General features: G+C 40.6%; 1 protein-coding gene across 4 annotated transcripts in view; it reads left to right on the top strand.

Annotated features, from left to right (window-relative positions):
• Positions 1–13,074, top strand: part of LOC124721548 — a 70,574-nt gene extending 57,500 nt beyond the window's left edge. For 2 of the 4 annotated variants that reach the window (XM_047246579.1, XM_047246577.1), the window contains 2 exons: positions 155–352; positions 12,406–12,541. In XM_047246579.1, the coding sequence (XP_047102535.1) occupies positions 155–345 (191 nt within the window). In that variant the 3' untranslated portion in view covers positions 346–352; positions 12,406–12,541. Of the gene's footprint in view, positions 1–154; positions 362–12,405 lie in introns of all 4 variants that reach the window. The other 2 variants (XM_047246578.1, XM_047246580.1) reach the window with 2 other exon arrangements.
• Positions 13,075–13,946: the final 872 nt, after the last annotated feature.

Raw genomic sequence — 13,946 nt, 5'->3', positions numbered from 1 at the left:
TTTGGCAGTGTGTTCTGTGGAAATTTTCAGTTGCTTTCATATATAGATAGTGTTTGCACTGTGTGTTCAAACAAAACTTATCACGTGTGACTGAAGTGCATGTCATTTGTTGCTTATGCTTTTGTGTTATGAAATGTCGTTGTGATTAATGTAGAACAAGGACACCGAGATCCCAACAACCCTTCTGCGCCCCATCCCGGTGAGAAGCTGTTCAAGGATGAAGAACTTGTCAACCTCATAGATCCTATTCTCGGCATGGATGACCTAAACAATGATGGATTCATTGACTACCCAGAGTTTGTGCAGGCACAGCAGAAGTCCGCATCAGGAACTGGTCGTCATTAGGTCACAGGTAGTGGTTGTAAGAACTGTTTCTCATTCTTTTCCCCTCACATTATTCGTATGAATTGTGTAAGTGCTATGGTAATTGTTTTTGTATTTTACTTGCCTTCATTTGTTACCTCATGTTACCAGGTACTGGTTTGATTGTTATATATTGTGATATGCTGTTGGCAAAAATATAAGATTTTAATTTTGTTTTATGAAGGTTGAAAGAACTATTTACGCACATATTTCTTAATTAATCTGCTTTGATACATATAGACTTTGATTCAGTCACTCGAATATTTGAATGAGCTTCCTCTTCCACCTCTGGAACAGTTATTATTACATGCGAATTATATTGCTGTTGTGGGCTACTGTACCTTAAATTTGTTTATAGGCAGTTTCTAGAATAAACTCTGCCCTCTCGCACCAAAGTTGTAAACTGCATTAGTGGAATTTAATGTCATTAGTGTGCTACTTTTATAAGATTATCCAATTGCATAGTCGCTGTAGTCTCACTCTACGAAAACCATAGATTTTTCACTGTGCATACTGTTTTTATAAACTAGCTTAAAGCAACACAGGAACCTGACTGGTAGTTTCTCCCTAGAGGCCAGTGTGTGTTTGCAATAATACACACATCAAAAATAGTTTTGCATCACCCCGTTCCCAGAACTCCTGAAGATAGATGTTCACTGTGGATATTGTATTACAGACACAGTCCCTTTGACTGTACAGAAATGTCTCTAAACTCGCCCAAAGATGTAAACAACCATGCATCAGCAGTGCCTATTACAACGATGCCTAGACAGTCAATACCGCAGTTCAATCATGTCCGCATTGTTACTTGTGCCAGGAAGGACTCTCAACGAGGGAAGTGCATCTCTGAGTGAACCAAAGCTATTTTGTTCGGACATGGAGGAGATACAGAGGCCGCCCAAGGGTTACTACTGCAGCGGATGACCGCTACCTGCAGATTATGGCTTGGAGGAACCCTGACAGTAACACCACCATGTTGAATAATGCTTTTCGTGCAACCACAGGACATCATGTTACAACTCAAACCGTGCGCAATAGGCTGCATGATGTGCAACTTCACTCCCGATGTCCATGGCGAGGTCCATCTTTGCAACCATGACACCATGCACCGTGGTAAAGGTGGGCCCAATAACATGCCGAATGGAGCACTCAGGATTGGCATCACATTCTCTTCATCAATGTGTATCGCATATGCCTTCAACCATACAATCGTCGGAAATGTGTTTGAAGGCAACCCGGTCAGGCTGAATGCCTTAGAGACACTGTCCATCGAGTGCAGCAAGGTGGAGGTTCCCTGCTGTTTTGGGGTGGCATTATGTGGGGCCAACGTGCGCCGCTGGTGATCGTGGAAGGCGCCGTAATGCATCATGATACGTGAATGCCATCCTCCGACCGTTAGTGCAACCATATCGGCAGCATATCGGTGAGGCATTCATCTTCATGGATGACAATTCGCACCCCCCTCGTGCACATCTTGTGAATGACTTCCTTCAGGATAATGACATCGCTTGACTAGAGTGGCCAGCATGTTCTCCAGACATGAACCGTATTGAACATGCCTGGGATAGATGAAAAGGACTGTTTGTGGACAATGGATATGCCACGACAAATACAGGCATGCATCAATGCAAGAGGACGTTCTACTGGGTATTAGAGGTACTGGTGTGTACAGCAATCTGGACCACCATCTCTGAAGGTCTCGCTGTATGGTGGTACAACATGCAATGTGTGGTTTTCATGAGCAATAAAAAGAGCGGAAATGACGTTTATGTTGATCTCTATTCCAATTTTCTTTACAGGTTCTAAAACTCTCGGAACCGAGGTGATGAAAAACATTTTTGATGTGTGTACGTGATATACAAGCATTCATGAAAGTGAAAGTGAAAGATTAATAATGTCTATGGTAATGTCATTTTTGTGGATTGTTCAGAAATCTCATGCCCAGTGATAGCATTTATACTATAGATGTTAATGACAGTTACCTGAAATACAGCAAATAAGGCCATTTTTATTTCACTAATTTATAATTTTATTCCTTTATGAGAAAAAAATTGCTGCTTTGTCGTCCTACTTTGATATAAGATTTTCTTTGATATCTAAATTTATATACACAGTTTACAGAATTGGCCACATCTGGTATGATTATAAACCTATTCCAAATACATTGTGTGGTGAGGTCTTCTTGCATTGTAGATACACATACTCGATTTGCACTTTTTTAGATTACATTCTCTGGAATGTAAAGTATTAATAATAAATGGAACAGTTAAGTTTCATTCTACATCCAGAATTCCACTTAATTCTCGCTCTTTCAGTTGGTCCTAGCACAATACTGTATGGGGTGACTGTCTCCATTTCAAATTTGTTTTGAGCAACACTACAAAGTAATTCACATTATTGCTATTACTTTTAAAAGTTTCTCAATTTTTCACAAATTTGATAAATGTTAAGATTTTTGTTTCCATTCTTAGAACTGTTTGTATTATTTCACTACACATGGTCTGTGGGCAAAACATAAGTACTCAGATGTGAAAGAGTAAAGGTAATATTTTGTACATTTGCACACTACAAAACTTTAAGTACCGTTATTATGTGAGGTGTGTGTAATTGTCATAATTTTTTGAAAGAAGAGAAGGATCTAGTTAAAGTTATTATTTTTGACTACTTTGTAGGAGTAAATAGTGTTACAAGCTATTGAAAGATACACAGATGACCAAAAATGTGAAAGAAAGAAAAGAAGCTATCCCTGTATTGCCTTAGAGAATTTGAAGTCGGTATATGATGGTACACAGCATACATTATTTAAGTGAGAATAAAATGCTTGTTTATCAGTGCTAGATAAGATTTCTCACTTTCACTTTTCCTGTGTCAAATAATTTCATTATGTGTAGTGTAGTGTCTGCAGGTCTTTTTAAGCATACCGTACAGTGTGCTCTTCAAAACTGCAAAGCACAATTAAGAGCAGGTTCATTTGTAAACTGGGGTATATACCAGTTTTTAAGTGGTATTATAAGAATATTTGGAGCTAGAGTAGTCCTAGTAACCAATCGTGAGACCTGCCAAGTTACCCAAACAGAACAAATATTTAATACACTTTGAATGTTCTAAAGAAACATGTTGTGTGCCTGGAGTACGCAAAGCATCGGGCATCCTTTACATTAATAGTATGTTATCTGCTGCATCTTGCACTGCATGCAACTGCTTTTGTATGCTTACAGTGTTTGAAAATCCAGGCATATGGTAGTGTGTTTCTGTTATTTGCTATGTTTATGAGCTTATGTATTGGAATGAATCTTTTTAAAGGTTTGGTGCAGTTTAATTTGTAGCAGTGAGTTGTGCCTCAGTTTAATGGTGAGCAGTGTTGCATTTTTGTTCATCATATTAATTTTACTGTATATACATTAGATCACTATGAATAGTGTCTTTAAAAGACATTATTTGAAAAATATATATATATATATATATATAATCTCCATCCATGGTGGATGGATGTGTGTGTGTGTGTGTGTGTGTGTGTGTGTGTGTGTGTGTGTGTGTGAGAGAGAGAGAGAGAGAGAGAGAGAGAGAGAGGGGGGGGTCTATTATTTATCTTCCATTCATAAAATTATGATTTGTAACAACTGTTGACATACTATTGTCAATACAGTGAAAATGTTGCATACATAATGATCTAACTTCACAGCAACAAAGAAGAATGGTGTATTCCCAATTGTTTATTATCTTCACATGAATTTGAAAGCTGCTGAATGTGCTTGTGAAACTGTAAATTGGACTTGACCATAATGGGACAATTAAAGTATTTATAGTCATAAAATGGTTTTATTCTGCACAAAATGAACAAAGAAAAAAATTATATATTGCTCATACACCTCAACGCTGTAATCAAGATTTTCCATACAGCTCTGCCAGCAACGTGAAAGATCTACATGAACATAAACTGTTTGTGGAAAAAATAATCCTTCATTGTACCTTCCATTTGTGAACAAATGAGCAATGAGAGTGATAAAGTCATGGCACATGTGCTTAACGTACCCAGTGATACATGCAAATGCAGTACCATTTTCCTGTAATGCTGACAGTATATATAAGCTAATCTTCTGATAGTGCCTATTGCAACACATATGATAGCGCCCTAAATAATGTTGTGCGATGGGGTATTAATTCGTTTTCACTTACAGGTTCAGAAGAGCCACCAATATGTGTTGCAATCTAAATAATTTTTACATAAACAAAAGGGGGATCATTGCTTTCAGCTGCAACGGGACCTTAAGCAAAAATGTGTGGATTGGCCGTGAGGCATACCGAGATAGTCTGTGCAGTTGCTATACACTGTGTCCCGGATGGTGCAGTGGTTACCTCACCTGCCTAGTTAGCAGGAGATCCTGGGTTTGAATTGCAGTCCGGTACACATTTTCACTCGTCGCCAATGATTATGGTTATGTCCCGTTGCAGCTGAAAGCAATGATCTCACTTCTGTTTACATGTAGTGTTTAAAAGCTGCGGGATCTGCATGGTGCCTGCTCTTTTGAAAAAACAAACACCACGCATTCATATAATATGAGGGGTGTTTGAAAAGTCCGTGCGAAGTCCGAGAGATGGCACCACCGACATGTATAGAGGTCATGTTTAGTTGGTAGCATCTTTGGAACGAATGCACACCAAGTTTAAGCCATATTGGTCTATTTCTTTGTGTGTGGGATTCGTGTTGTGACTCAAGGAAGTTGAGTGACTGTCAAAAAATGGACAAAAAAGAATTTCGTGTGGTGATTAAACATTTCTTTATGAAAGGCAAAACACCTCAGGAGACTAAAGAGAAGCTTGATGAACATTACGGTGACTCTGCACCTTCGATTAAAACAGTTTATAAGTGGTTTCATCATCACACTCTTGGTTACATCCTTCATTGAACTGTCAGATCCATATCCTCACCATTGAATTTCTCATTGCATTTTATCTATAAATCATGAGAATCTGTTGACAAAGATTGACTAATTTATTGTTCTTCACATTCAGAAAATGTAATGTCACAAGCTGCATGATTTGCAACAGCTTAACCATTATAAACAAGCACATACAGCTTAAACAACACACTCAGAACTCAAAATGGTGTCATCTTTCTTCATCTTGACTTGAAGCAACTACTGCACATGCACCGAACTGGGATTATAGCACTGCTGTGGAAAGAAATACAAACAGAAATTACTTTCTGGACATACATCCTATGTTCTTTTGTATTGGGTGACACTAGGAAATTTGTACAGGCACAACAAAGGAAATTTTAAATCTTAACTTCTACTGATGTTGCTACTGCTGTTGTCTTGGCTTTTACATTGGTACTTTACCAAATTATTATACTGTGTGAAGCACTCAATGAAACTAATTGTTAATATGTTTCACACTCCGTGAACTAAGCAGTTGTGCTGCCATCTCTACCACAAAAGAGGTCCTTACATTTCCATATTTTGTTTTTCACTCAACTTCTTGTCTGTGCTCTTGGGGACACCACCTTTTCGTAGGCACTTTTAGTGCTGGGGCAGTGGGGTGAGGGGAAGGGGGGAGTGGAGTAAGTTGTGTGCCTCAATGATTCTGAGGGCAATACTGGTAGTAGCATAGTTACTGGCAAGGAACCCAAGCCAGACAGGCCTCAGCAGAGGGGCCTGATGAAGAGTGTCCCACAACGTAGGAAAGGGAGGGCTGTGTTTTTTCCCAGTGGGCTCCACTAGTGATGGTTGTGTATGTCCAGTGCTGGCAGGCCTCTTCTACCATAAACTGTAGGTATACTTCAAGCACCATTGTCAGGTGTGCCAGCAGAATGTGTGTTTCTCAGCGAGCAACCTCTGGAGCACCTGCAACACCCCAATTGTGTAAGGCTCGCTCAGACACGAGAGGCTCTTTCTGGGTCCACTTTCATTTCCCTAGAATCTTGGAGAGTGACTTCAATTCACATCTACTCCTGATGGGACAGGTGTCCTGTCAGGTAGTACCTATACCCACCCAACAAAGGGAGCTCAATTGGTCAGTCTGCTGCAGAAGTTGTCTTAGAATTACAGTAACAGCGCACTATCTGCCATAATACTTTCATTGTAATCAAGAGAGCAGAGGGAACCTTTGAGAAGGTATCCCCTGTCTTATGTTCACAAGGCATTGGAGGTTCGTAAAAGTGTTAAACAGCTGCAGTGGAAGTTCTCACTCCAGTTAAGATCACAATATTTTCTTTATATCTTCCTCCTCATGATCCAGTGGGTGAAGATGCACTGACAGATCCCTTCTGGGCACTTCCCTACCCATTCCTGCTGGTGGGTGACCTCAGTGGACACAATGTGCTTTAAGGCTTGGCTATCACTTGCTGAAGAGGTAAAATTATCGAGCACCTCATCCATTCAGAGAATATCTGCCTTTTGAACTCTGTTCAGATGACACACTTTCATACAGCTATAGGGTCATCATCAGCTATTGACCTTTGTACTTGCTTCCCAGCTGTAGCAGACTCAGTTCAGTGGAAAGTGGGCACAGGTTTGCATTCCAAGTGCCAATTCCTGGTGTGGATTACTCTGCTGACTCAGACAGTGGTCAACACGAGACCACAAAGATAATATGGTTCGAAAGATATATTGGTTGTGATATGGTCAGCAGGTCATCTGTGAACAACAGGATTGTGTCCAGGAGTTGTGGACCATATCACATGTGTGATCCAACAGGCTGCCACAGATTCCATTCTCCAGTCTATCGGCCATCTAAAATCCTCAGATGACTGCCTATCTCTTGTTGAAATGACAGATGTTGCTCAGCAGCCAGAGCCATGCGCGTAGCTTTGTGAAAATTCAAACACCATCCAACTACAGAAAACCTTGTGCTTTTAGGTCTGTGAGAGCATAAGTGAGCTGAGTGATAAAAGAATGGAAGAGGGACTCCTGGAAGGAATTCGTGACTTCCATTAGTTGATCCACTTGGTGGACACACCTAAAGACATGGCTCAGGTGTAAGCTAAACACTTGCATCTTGCAAACAAAGTGTTGCATTTCAGGTGTTCCGTAGGACTGTGGAGATGAGGAGGCTATGCACCTTTTGTAATGAGGTAGTCTATAGTCTTTAATTGTGCCCTGCTCTGTCCTCCGTGTCCTGGAGCCGAAGGCTAGCTCCTATCTTATTTCAGTGAGATCTGGTTTGATGGGCAGTACTCCACGACTTGGAAGGAGGCTATGTTAATTCCGTTATGGAAACCAGGCAAGGATTGTACCAACCCTGATAGTTACTGGAGTGTAGCCTTTACCAGTTGTATTAATAAGACTCCAGAGCACGTGGTCAGTGCTGCCTCATGTGGTTCCTCGACTCCAGAGGTCACCTGTGCCGCTTCCAGTGTGGTTTCAGGTCCTTGAGAACATAAATCTACTGGAGACAGTGGTACAGGATTCCTTCTTATGCCAGAACCATCCGCTTTATGCATTTTTTGACCTTTTAATAGTGTAAGATACCACTTGGAGGAACAACATAATTTGCAATTTCACGAGTGGGGCCTACGTGGACATCTACTACTTCTTGTCCAATCCTTCCTCAAGGACTGGTGCTTTCATTACCACATTGGTGATGCATTACCTGAGTACTGTGTTCATCAGAATGGGGTCCCCAAAGGCAGTGTCACCGTGTTTGCAATCACTATCAATGGTGTGTCCTCCACAGTCAGGAGCACTGTTAATCACTCTTCGTTTGTGAATGACTTTACAATCTTCTGCTCTTCCTCTGATCTTCAAATGAAATGAGTAATTACAGCCGACTGTCAGGAGGTTGGAAGCTTGGACCAATAAAACTGGTTTTAGGTTCTTACTAGAGACAGATATGTATGTCACTTTTAACCATGCTTGTCAAAGTTCTAACCAGCCATAGTTCACAGTGGGGGACAATATTTTACATTTTGGGCCTACTATTTGACTTGAAATTAAGCTGACTCCCACACTTGAAAGACCTATGAACAGAGGGCTTCAAAGCATTGAATATTTTGAAATGCCTCAGCGGAAAGGTGTAGGAAGCTGACAGGTTCTGTCTCTTGCAGTTCTGTAGGGCATTTTTCAGATGACAGTTGGATTATGGCAGCATGGTTTTATGGATCAGCCTATATTTCCTACCTCAAGATCTTAGATGATGGCTACCATGAGGGCATTTGGATATTAACTGGAGCCTTTTGGACCTGGCCAGTTTGGTCTGTGTACAGAGGCTGGGTGAACCACCACTCAAGATTCAGCTCCACCTCCTCCTGGCTCGATAAGCCCTGAAAATATCAGCCTCAGTCATTGATATTTAGCGTGGTGATTTACCTCAACTTTGAGCGGCTGTTCAGGAATTGGCCCCATGCGACAAAGTCATTCGAGATACATGCTACTAACTGTCTCAAGGCTCTGAACATGTAACATCTCTGAATGCAGAGGCAGGGATGGAACAAATTGCCACCTCGGCATCATCAGAGGCCTAAAATGATTTTAAATTTGACTCAGCACATGTAAACTTGTACTCCAGATTATGTTTTACAACTCTTGTTTTCTCACCTTTTAAGTGCGTACCACACTTTTATTGGTGTTTGTATGGATAGATCCCAGCAAGAGCATGCCCTTGGTTGTTCAGCTGTTTTCCATGATAGTGTTTTCAAAATGCACCTCGGGGAACAATTTACAAATTTTGATGCAGAGTTATGTGGCATTATGATGGCTCGAGTGGATTCATAGGCATCACAGTACTAGGTTTCTCATCTGTTCTGACTTGCTAAATGCACTACAAGCAGTCAGCCAAATGTATCTGGTAAACCAGTTCATTCAGCTCACCCATTACTCCTGACAGCAGCTCCAAAACTGTGGCAAGTAGGTGGTTTTGTGCTGGGTACTTGGATGTATAGAGATAAAAGGAAATGACAAACTAGCCAAAGAAGCATGTCAGTATGGTGTTGTACATCATTGTGCCGTTCCCTAGCATGGCACAGTCTTGATGTCCAACAGACAAGTTGTGTGTCAGTGGGAAACCAAATGATTGGAGGTGGCAGAAAACAAACTGCAGTCACTCAAATTGAGCACATGAACTTGGCGGACTTCATGCCAGACTCACTGATGGAAGTGACGGTCACCAGACTGCGCATAGAGTGTAGCCTTTAACACAGTTTCCTATTTTGGCAGGAGGATCCACCACTCTGTGGAGTTTCAGTTCAGTATAGTTTGGCAACATGTTTCTTAGATACTGACATCAGGGCAGCACTTCGTTTGGCTGGAGACGTGCCCACCATTCTCGCTGACACTGACACCAGTGTTGCATGGGTTCTGACATTTTGTGAACTGTCAGGCCTCACCCACAGAATGCTGGGTAAGGGACGCTGACTTTAATGTATAATAAAGTACTCCACATGTGGGGACAGCCATAAGAAATTTCCAAAAACAAAGAACTTCTACCTAGAGATACATATTGTGCCTGAAGAAGTAATTACTGAGAACTACAAAAGCACCTGCTGTTAGCAGGTATGTGTAGTAATTTCCGATTGTGTTAGAAAATTCCAGGTACTCTCTGAAAATGTGTAGTCAGATGCCTGTGGAGCGATAACATGTGTAGGTAGTGAACACTGTAGAGCTACTTCTGTAGCTATAAGATTAATGATCTGGGCTCTAAGCAAGGTATTGTCCCTCAAATGAACACTTAAATCTGTTGCGTGGCAGCAGTTTATCAAGTCAGTGTTGCCAAAGGCTTCTGCTAACTATACAGAACAGTCAATTTTTCCATGGAGCACTGTAATATTTCCTATGACCTCTTTCAGTATTCTACGATCTTTAGAGCATGCATCAGAGACAGTACTTTTTTTTTTTTCATCCAATATTTCAGGTGATAACATTCTTTGAAGTGAGTCAGAATTAAAACTGCTCTACACAGTACTGTGGAGTCAATGCGTGCACATAAGAGATAAGACTGTCTCCAACAAGAATGTAAGGCTCAGATAAAACTTCATACTTCTAAAAATAAAACATAGCATGCATCGTCTCAGCAAATCCACAGTGCTTCCTATGACCTTTCACTTGGTCTTGTACAGACATGTTAGCATTGATATGACCACGAACAAGTGACACTCATTGTTGACCACCACAGAATGCCACTAAGTGTCACAGTGGATGCTGACTCTACACTACACAAGTCTCTGTTGTGTGTATGTATGAAGATAGTAACTGTTCTCGAAAGAACAGATACCATTGATGACCGTGCAGCTTCTCTAGAATAAATGGTAATTAACTGAAACCCTCAGCTGCCAACAGGTGTTGTTGATATACCTTGATGGGGACAGCTGAAAATGTGTGCCCTGACCAGGACTCGAACCCGGGATCTCCTGCTTACATGACAGACGCTCTATACATCTGAGCCACTGAGGACACAGATGAACAGCGCAACTGCAGGGACTTATCCCTTGCACGCTTCCCATGAGACAGGAGATCCCGGGTTTGAGTCCTAGTCAGGGCACACATTTTCAGCTGTCTCCATTGAGGTATATCAACAACACCTGTCGGCAGCTGAGGGTTTCAATTAATTATCATCTGTTGTCTGTGCTTTGGTGTCAGCAGTAAACAACAAGTGGGCAACTCGAGATCTCAACTCATCTGCCAGTAATTGGTTCCTGATGGTTTGCAGTGATACTCTGTCTGTAAATTGTGGCCATATTTCAGCTATTGTCACCCATATATTTCTCACAGCCTGTCAAACAATCCTACAATCTTTTGTTGGTATGCTATTCTGGAAAGACCTGTGCCTAATCTTCTTGCTATGCTGTTGTCCTGAGTACATCTTGCCACCAGTCATTCAGCAGTCATTGTACTACACCCAAATGTCTTGTGTGAGCTGTCGGTATGATGTACCCACGCATCTCGTGTCAACGGTTCGATTGTTCTCGAAGTTCGAAAAATAGTAATACGCAGCACGTACACATCATCTGGGCACACAGCATTGTGATCACCATCTCGAAAGTTCCAGTAACGTTAGACACACCCAGTAACAATCATGTACTCCCACAATTCTTTGTCTATAGGAATGACTTTCCTTCTGTACTGGAAACAAGCCCCATATTATTATCCCACAGATATGGAAATGCTGGAGTATCAGATAGGTATCATTTGGTCAAGGTGTTCATGGTGGCATGTCTTCCATTCTTTAGTGTAGATGTTGCTATACATTTGCAATTAATGGCTAGCATAATAAATTGCAGTTTGTGGATCACTCTGTCTGTCAATGCAGTACTTCCTTTTTGATCACCAAGAGCTATGAAATGCCTGTAACATGTCTTCGTTCAACACACATTCCCTTAGTCCATTATTTTCTACTCTGATTAGAAGACAGTAATTATGATAAATGGTCTACCCCCTTTATCATAACAGACAAGGAGAGCTATGTGGCAGAAATTCTGAAGTTTTGAGGTAATATAAGAATTGCTCTTCCGTTAGTCCGGAAGGGACTGACGTATGTTTTCAGATTGGCTGATTGTTATGTCCTACTCACATTAACCACAAAATTGTACATATTTTGCTGTACTTGGTCAAGATTGAGTTGTAACTCTCCCTGTAGCAGTTTGGCGAAGTGGTCAAACGTATGCCAGGTGTTAAACCGCAGCCGTAAAATTTACTTTTCTAAAATTCATATTGTCACTTGAGTTACAGGTTTCAGCCTAGTGCCACAAACGGGGCTACTGGAAACAAAATATTTGACTACAAACATTGGCTACTACTACACGTCAGTCTCGAATAAAACAAACCACTTCCTATTGTTTGTGATGATATCATCTGAAATGAGTCACAATCTGTGTTCTCTGTGGTATTAATTATATGGGATAAGTAAGAGCTATTAAAAGTAATGCTGGTACAATCTGCTGGTGACATACTGTGAGCAGCTGTGACTGAGCAATTTTTCATGACATTTATACATGAAAATGCTGACTAAGGAAATAGTGAAAGTAATAAGATGATTTGTATTTTTTCCTGCAAGAGTATCTGTGCATGATGTTTTGCTTCATTTGCTTTTCTCTCTCCACTGTTCCAGAATCTGGAGACCATCCAGGAGGCGCAGTGCAGACTGATGAAGAACTAGCAAGCATTGTGGATCCTGTATTAGCAGAAGCTGACACGAATGGGGATGGTTATATTGATTATGCGGAATTCAAGAAACATGACAAGCAATAAGTGACAATTTCATTCAGACCAAACTAGTAACAATTGTCATTTATATTATGGTTGTGAAATTAGTTTAACAATGTAACTGAAAATGTTTGCACCTGGTTACCAATTCCATTTGGCCATAGAAATTACTGATACTGGTTTGTGTTTTGTGGTTGTTTTAAATGTAAATCATGGGCTCATCAATTTTAACATCATGGAGGAATTTTCAGAGAATTATTTTCATTTGTTAATATTGCCAATTTTTGGCTTTTCTGCATTTTGTCATTCTTTTAAAAAGCGTGATAAATTCTTTGCATTGTTAATTTTCTGATTTAATATGTAATGAAAACTTCATTACTTTTTGGTATTATACTTTTGTTGATTTTGTTCATGTGTTGTTTTGTAGTGCAATACATCCTATGTTTGTCTTTTTGAGAATGAGTGTGATTTTATCACCTTGGTGTTTTGAAAACTGTGGTAGATCGAGTGTATGTGTAGAATAACTGTTGAAGAAGAGAGGAAATTTGGAAATAAAATTTTTCTATTCATTCTACTGTGTTTTCAGATTGTACATAATTTGCAGTTCTGTCACTGCCTCCTTCCTCGTGTTATTCTTTACTCATGCTATATTTTTTCATTAGTCTCAATTTTGTTGTCTTGAATTCTTTTACAACTGTCATTTATAAAAATTGCTATACCCTGAAAGGAGTATCAAGAAATAATGGAGGAATTCAAAGCAGAATATAACATACAGATGATTTGGGATGCTGGCCGAATGTACAAGACAAGGATTTTAATCCTTTGGGTGCCTGAAAATAATCAGTCATATAAATAATTTATGGAGTAAGAGTAACAAATCACCAAATAGTAGAGTCATTCATTCATCTTAAGGCACATATACAAGACCAAGAACTTTGATAGCTTTAAATTGTATCTTTTTTGAGTTATGGAGTGCACATCTGTCTGAGATCCCCATCCCCATGATTCCCCCCCCCCCCCCCCCCAAACCACTGCCCTCTCACTGAACGGACGCACCTGTATGGCTGTATTGTGCCACTACTGCAGCTCAGTCCTGGCACAGTGTAGTCAGCTGGCACAATAGCCATACAGGTGGTGTGTGTGTGTGTGTGTGTGTGTGTGTGTGTGTGTGTGTGTGTGTGTGTGTGTGTGTGGGGGGGGGGGGGGGGGGGGGGACGTATGTGTGCATTCGTGCGTGGGTGTGTGTGAGTGCACTTCTTACATGTAAAAGGACATTCTACAGACAAACAACACTTTTCAGACACATAAACAGATGTTTGGCCCGACTGAAGGTGGATTATGGTATTGTATTGGTAACAATACTGTGACCACATTGGTGTTATGGCAGTAAACTGTGATGTGAAATGTAGAAGTTTTGGAATCTGCCAGTAGATTTCAAATTAAAAT

Source organism: Schistocerca piceifrons, chromosome X (genome assembly GCF_021461385.2).
Source record: "Schistocerca piceifrons isolate TAMUIC-IGC-003096 chromosome X, iqSchPice1.1, whole genome shotgun sequence".
Lineage (NCBI taxonomy): Eukaryota > Metazoa > Arthropoda > Insecta > Orthoptera > Acrididae > Schistocerca > Schistocerca piceifrons.
This window is presented reverse-complemented; position numbering and strand designations above follow the sequence as displayed.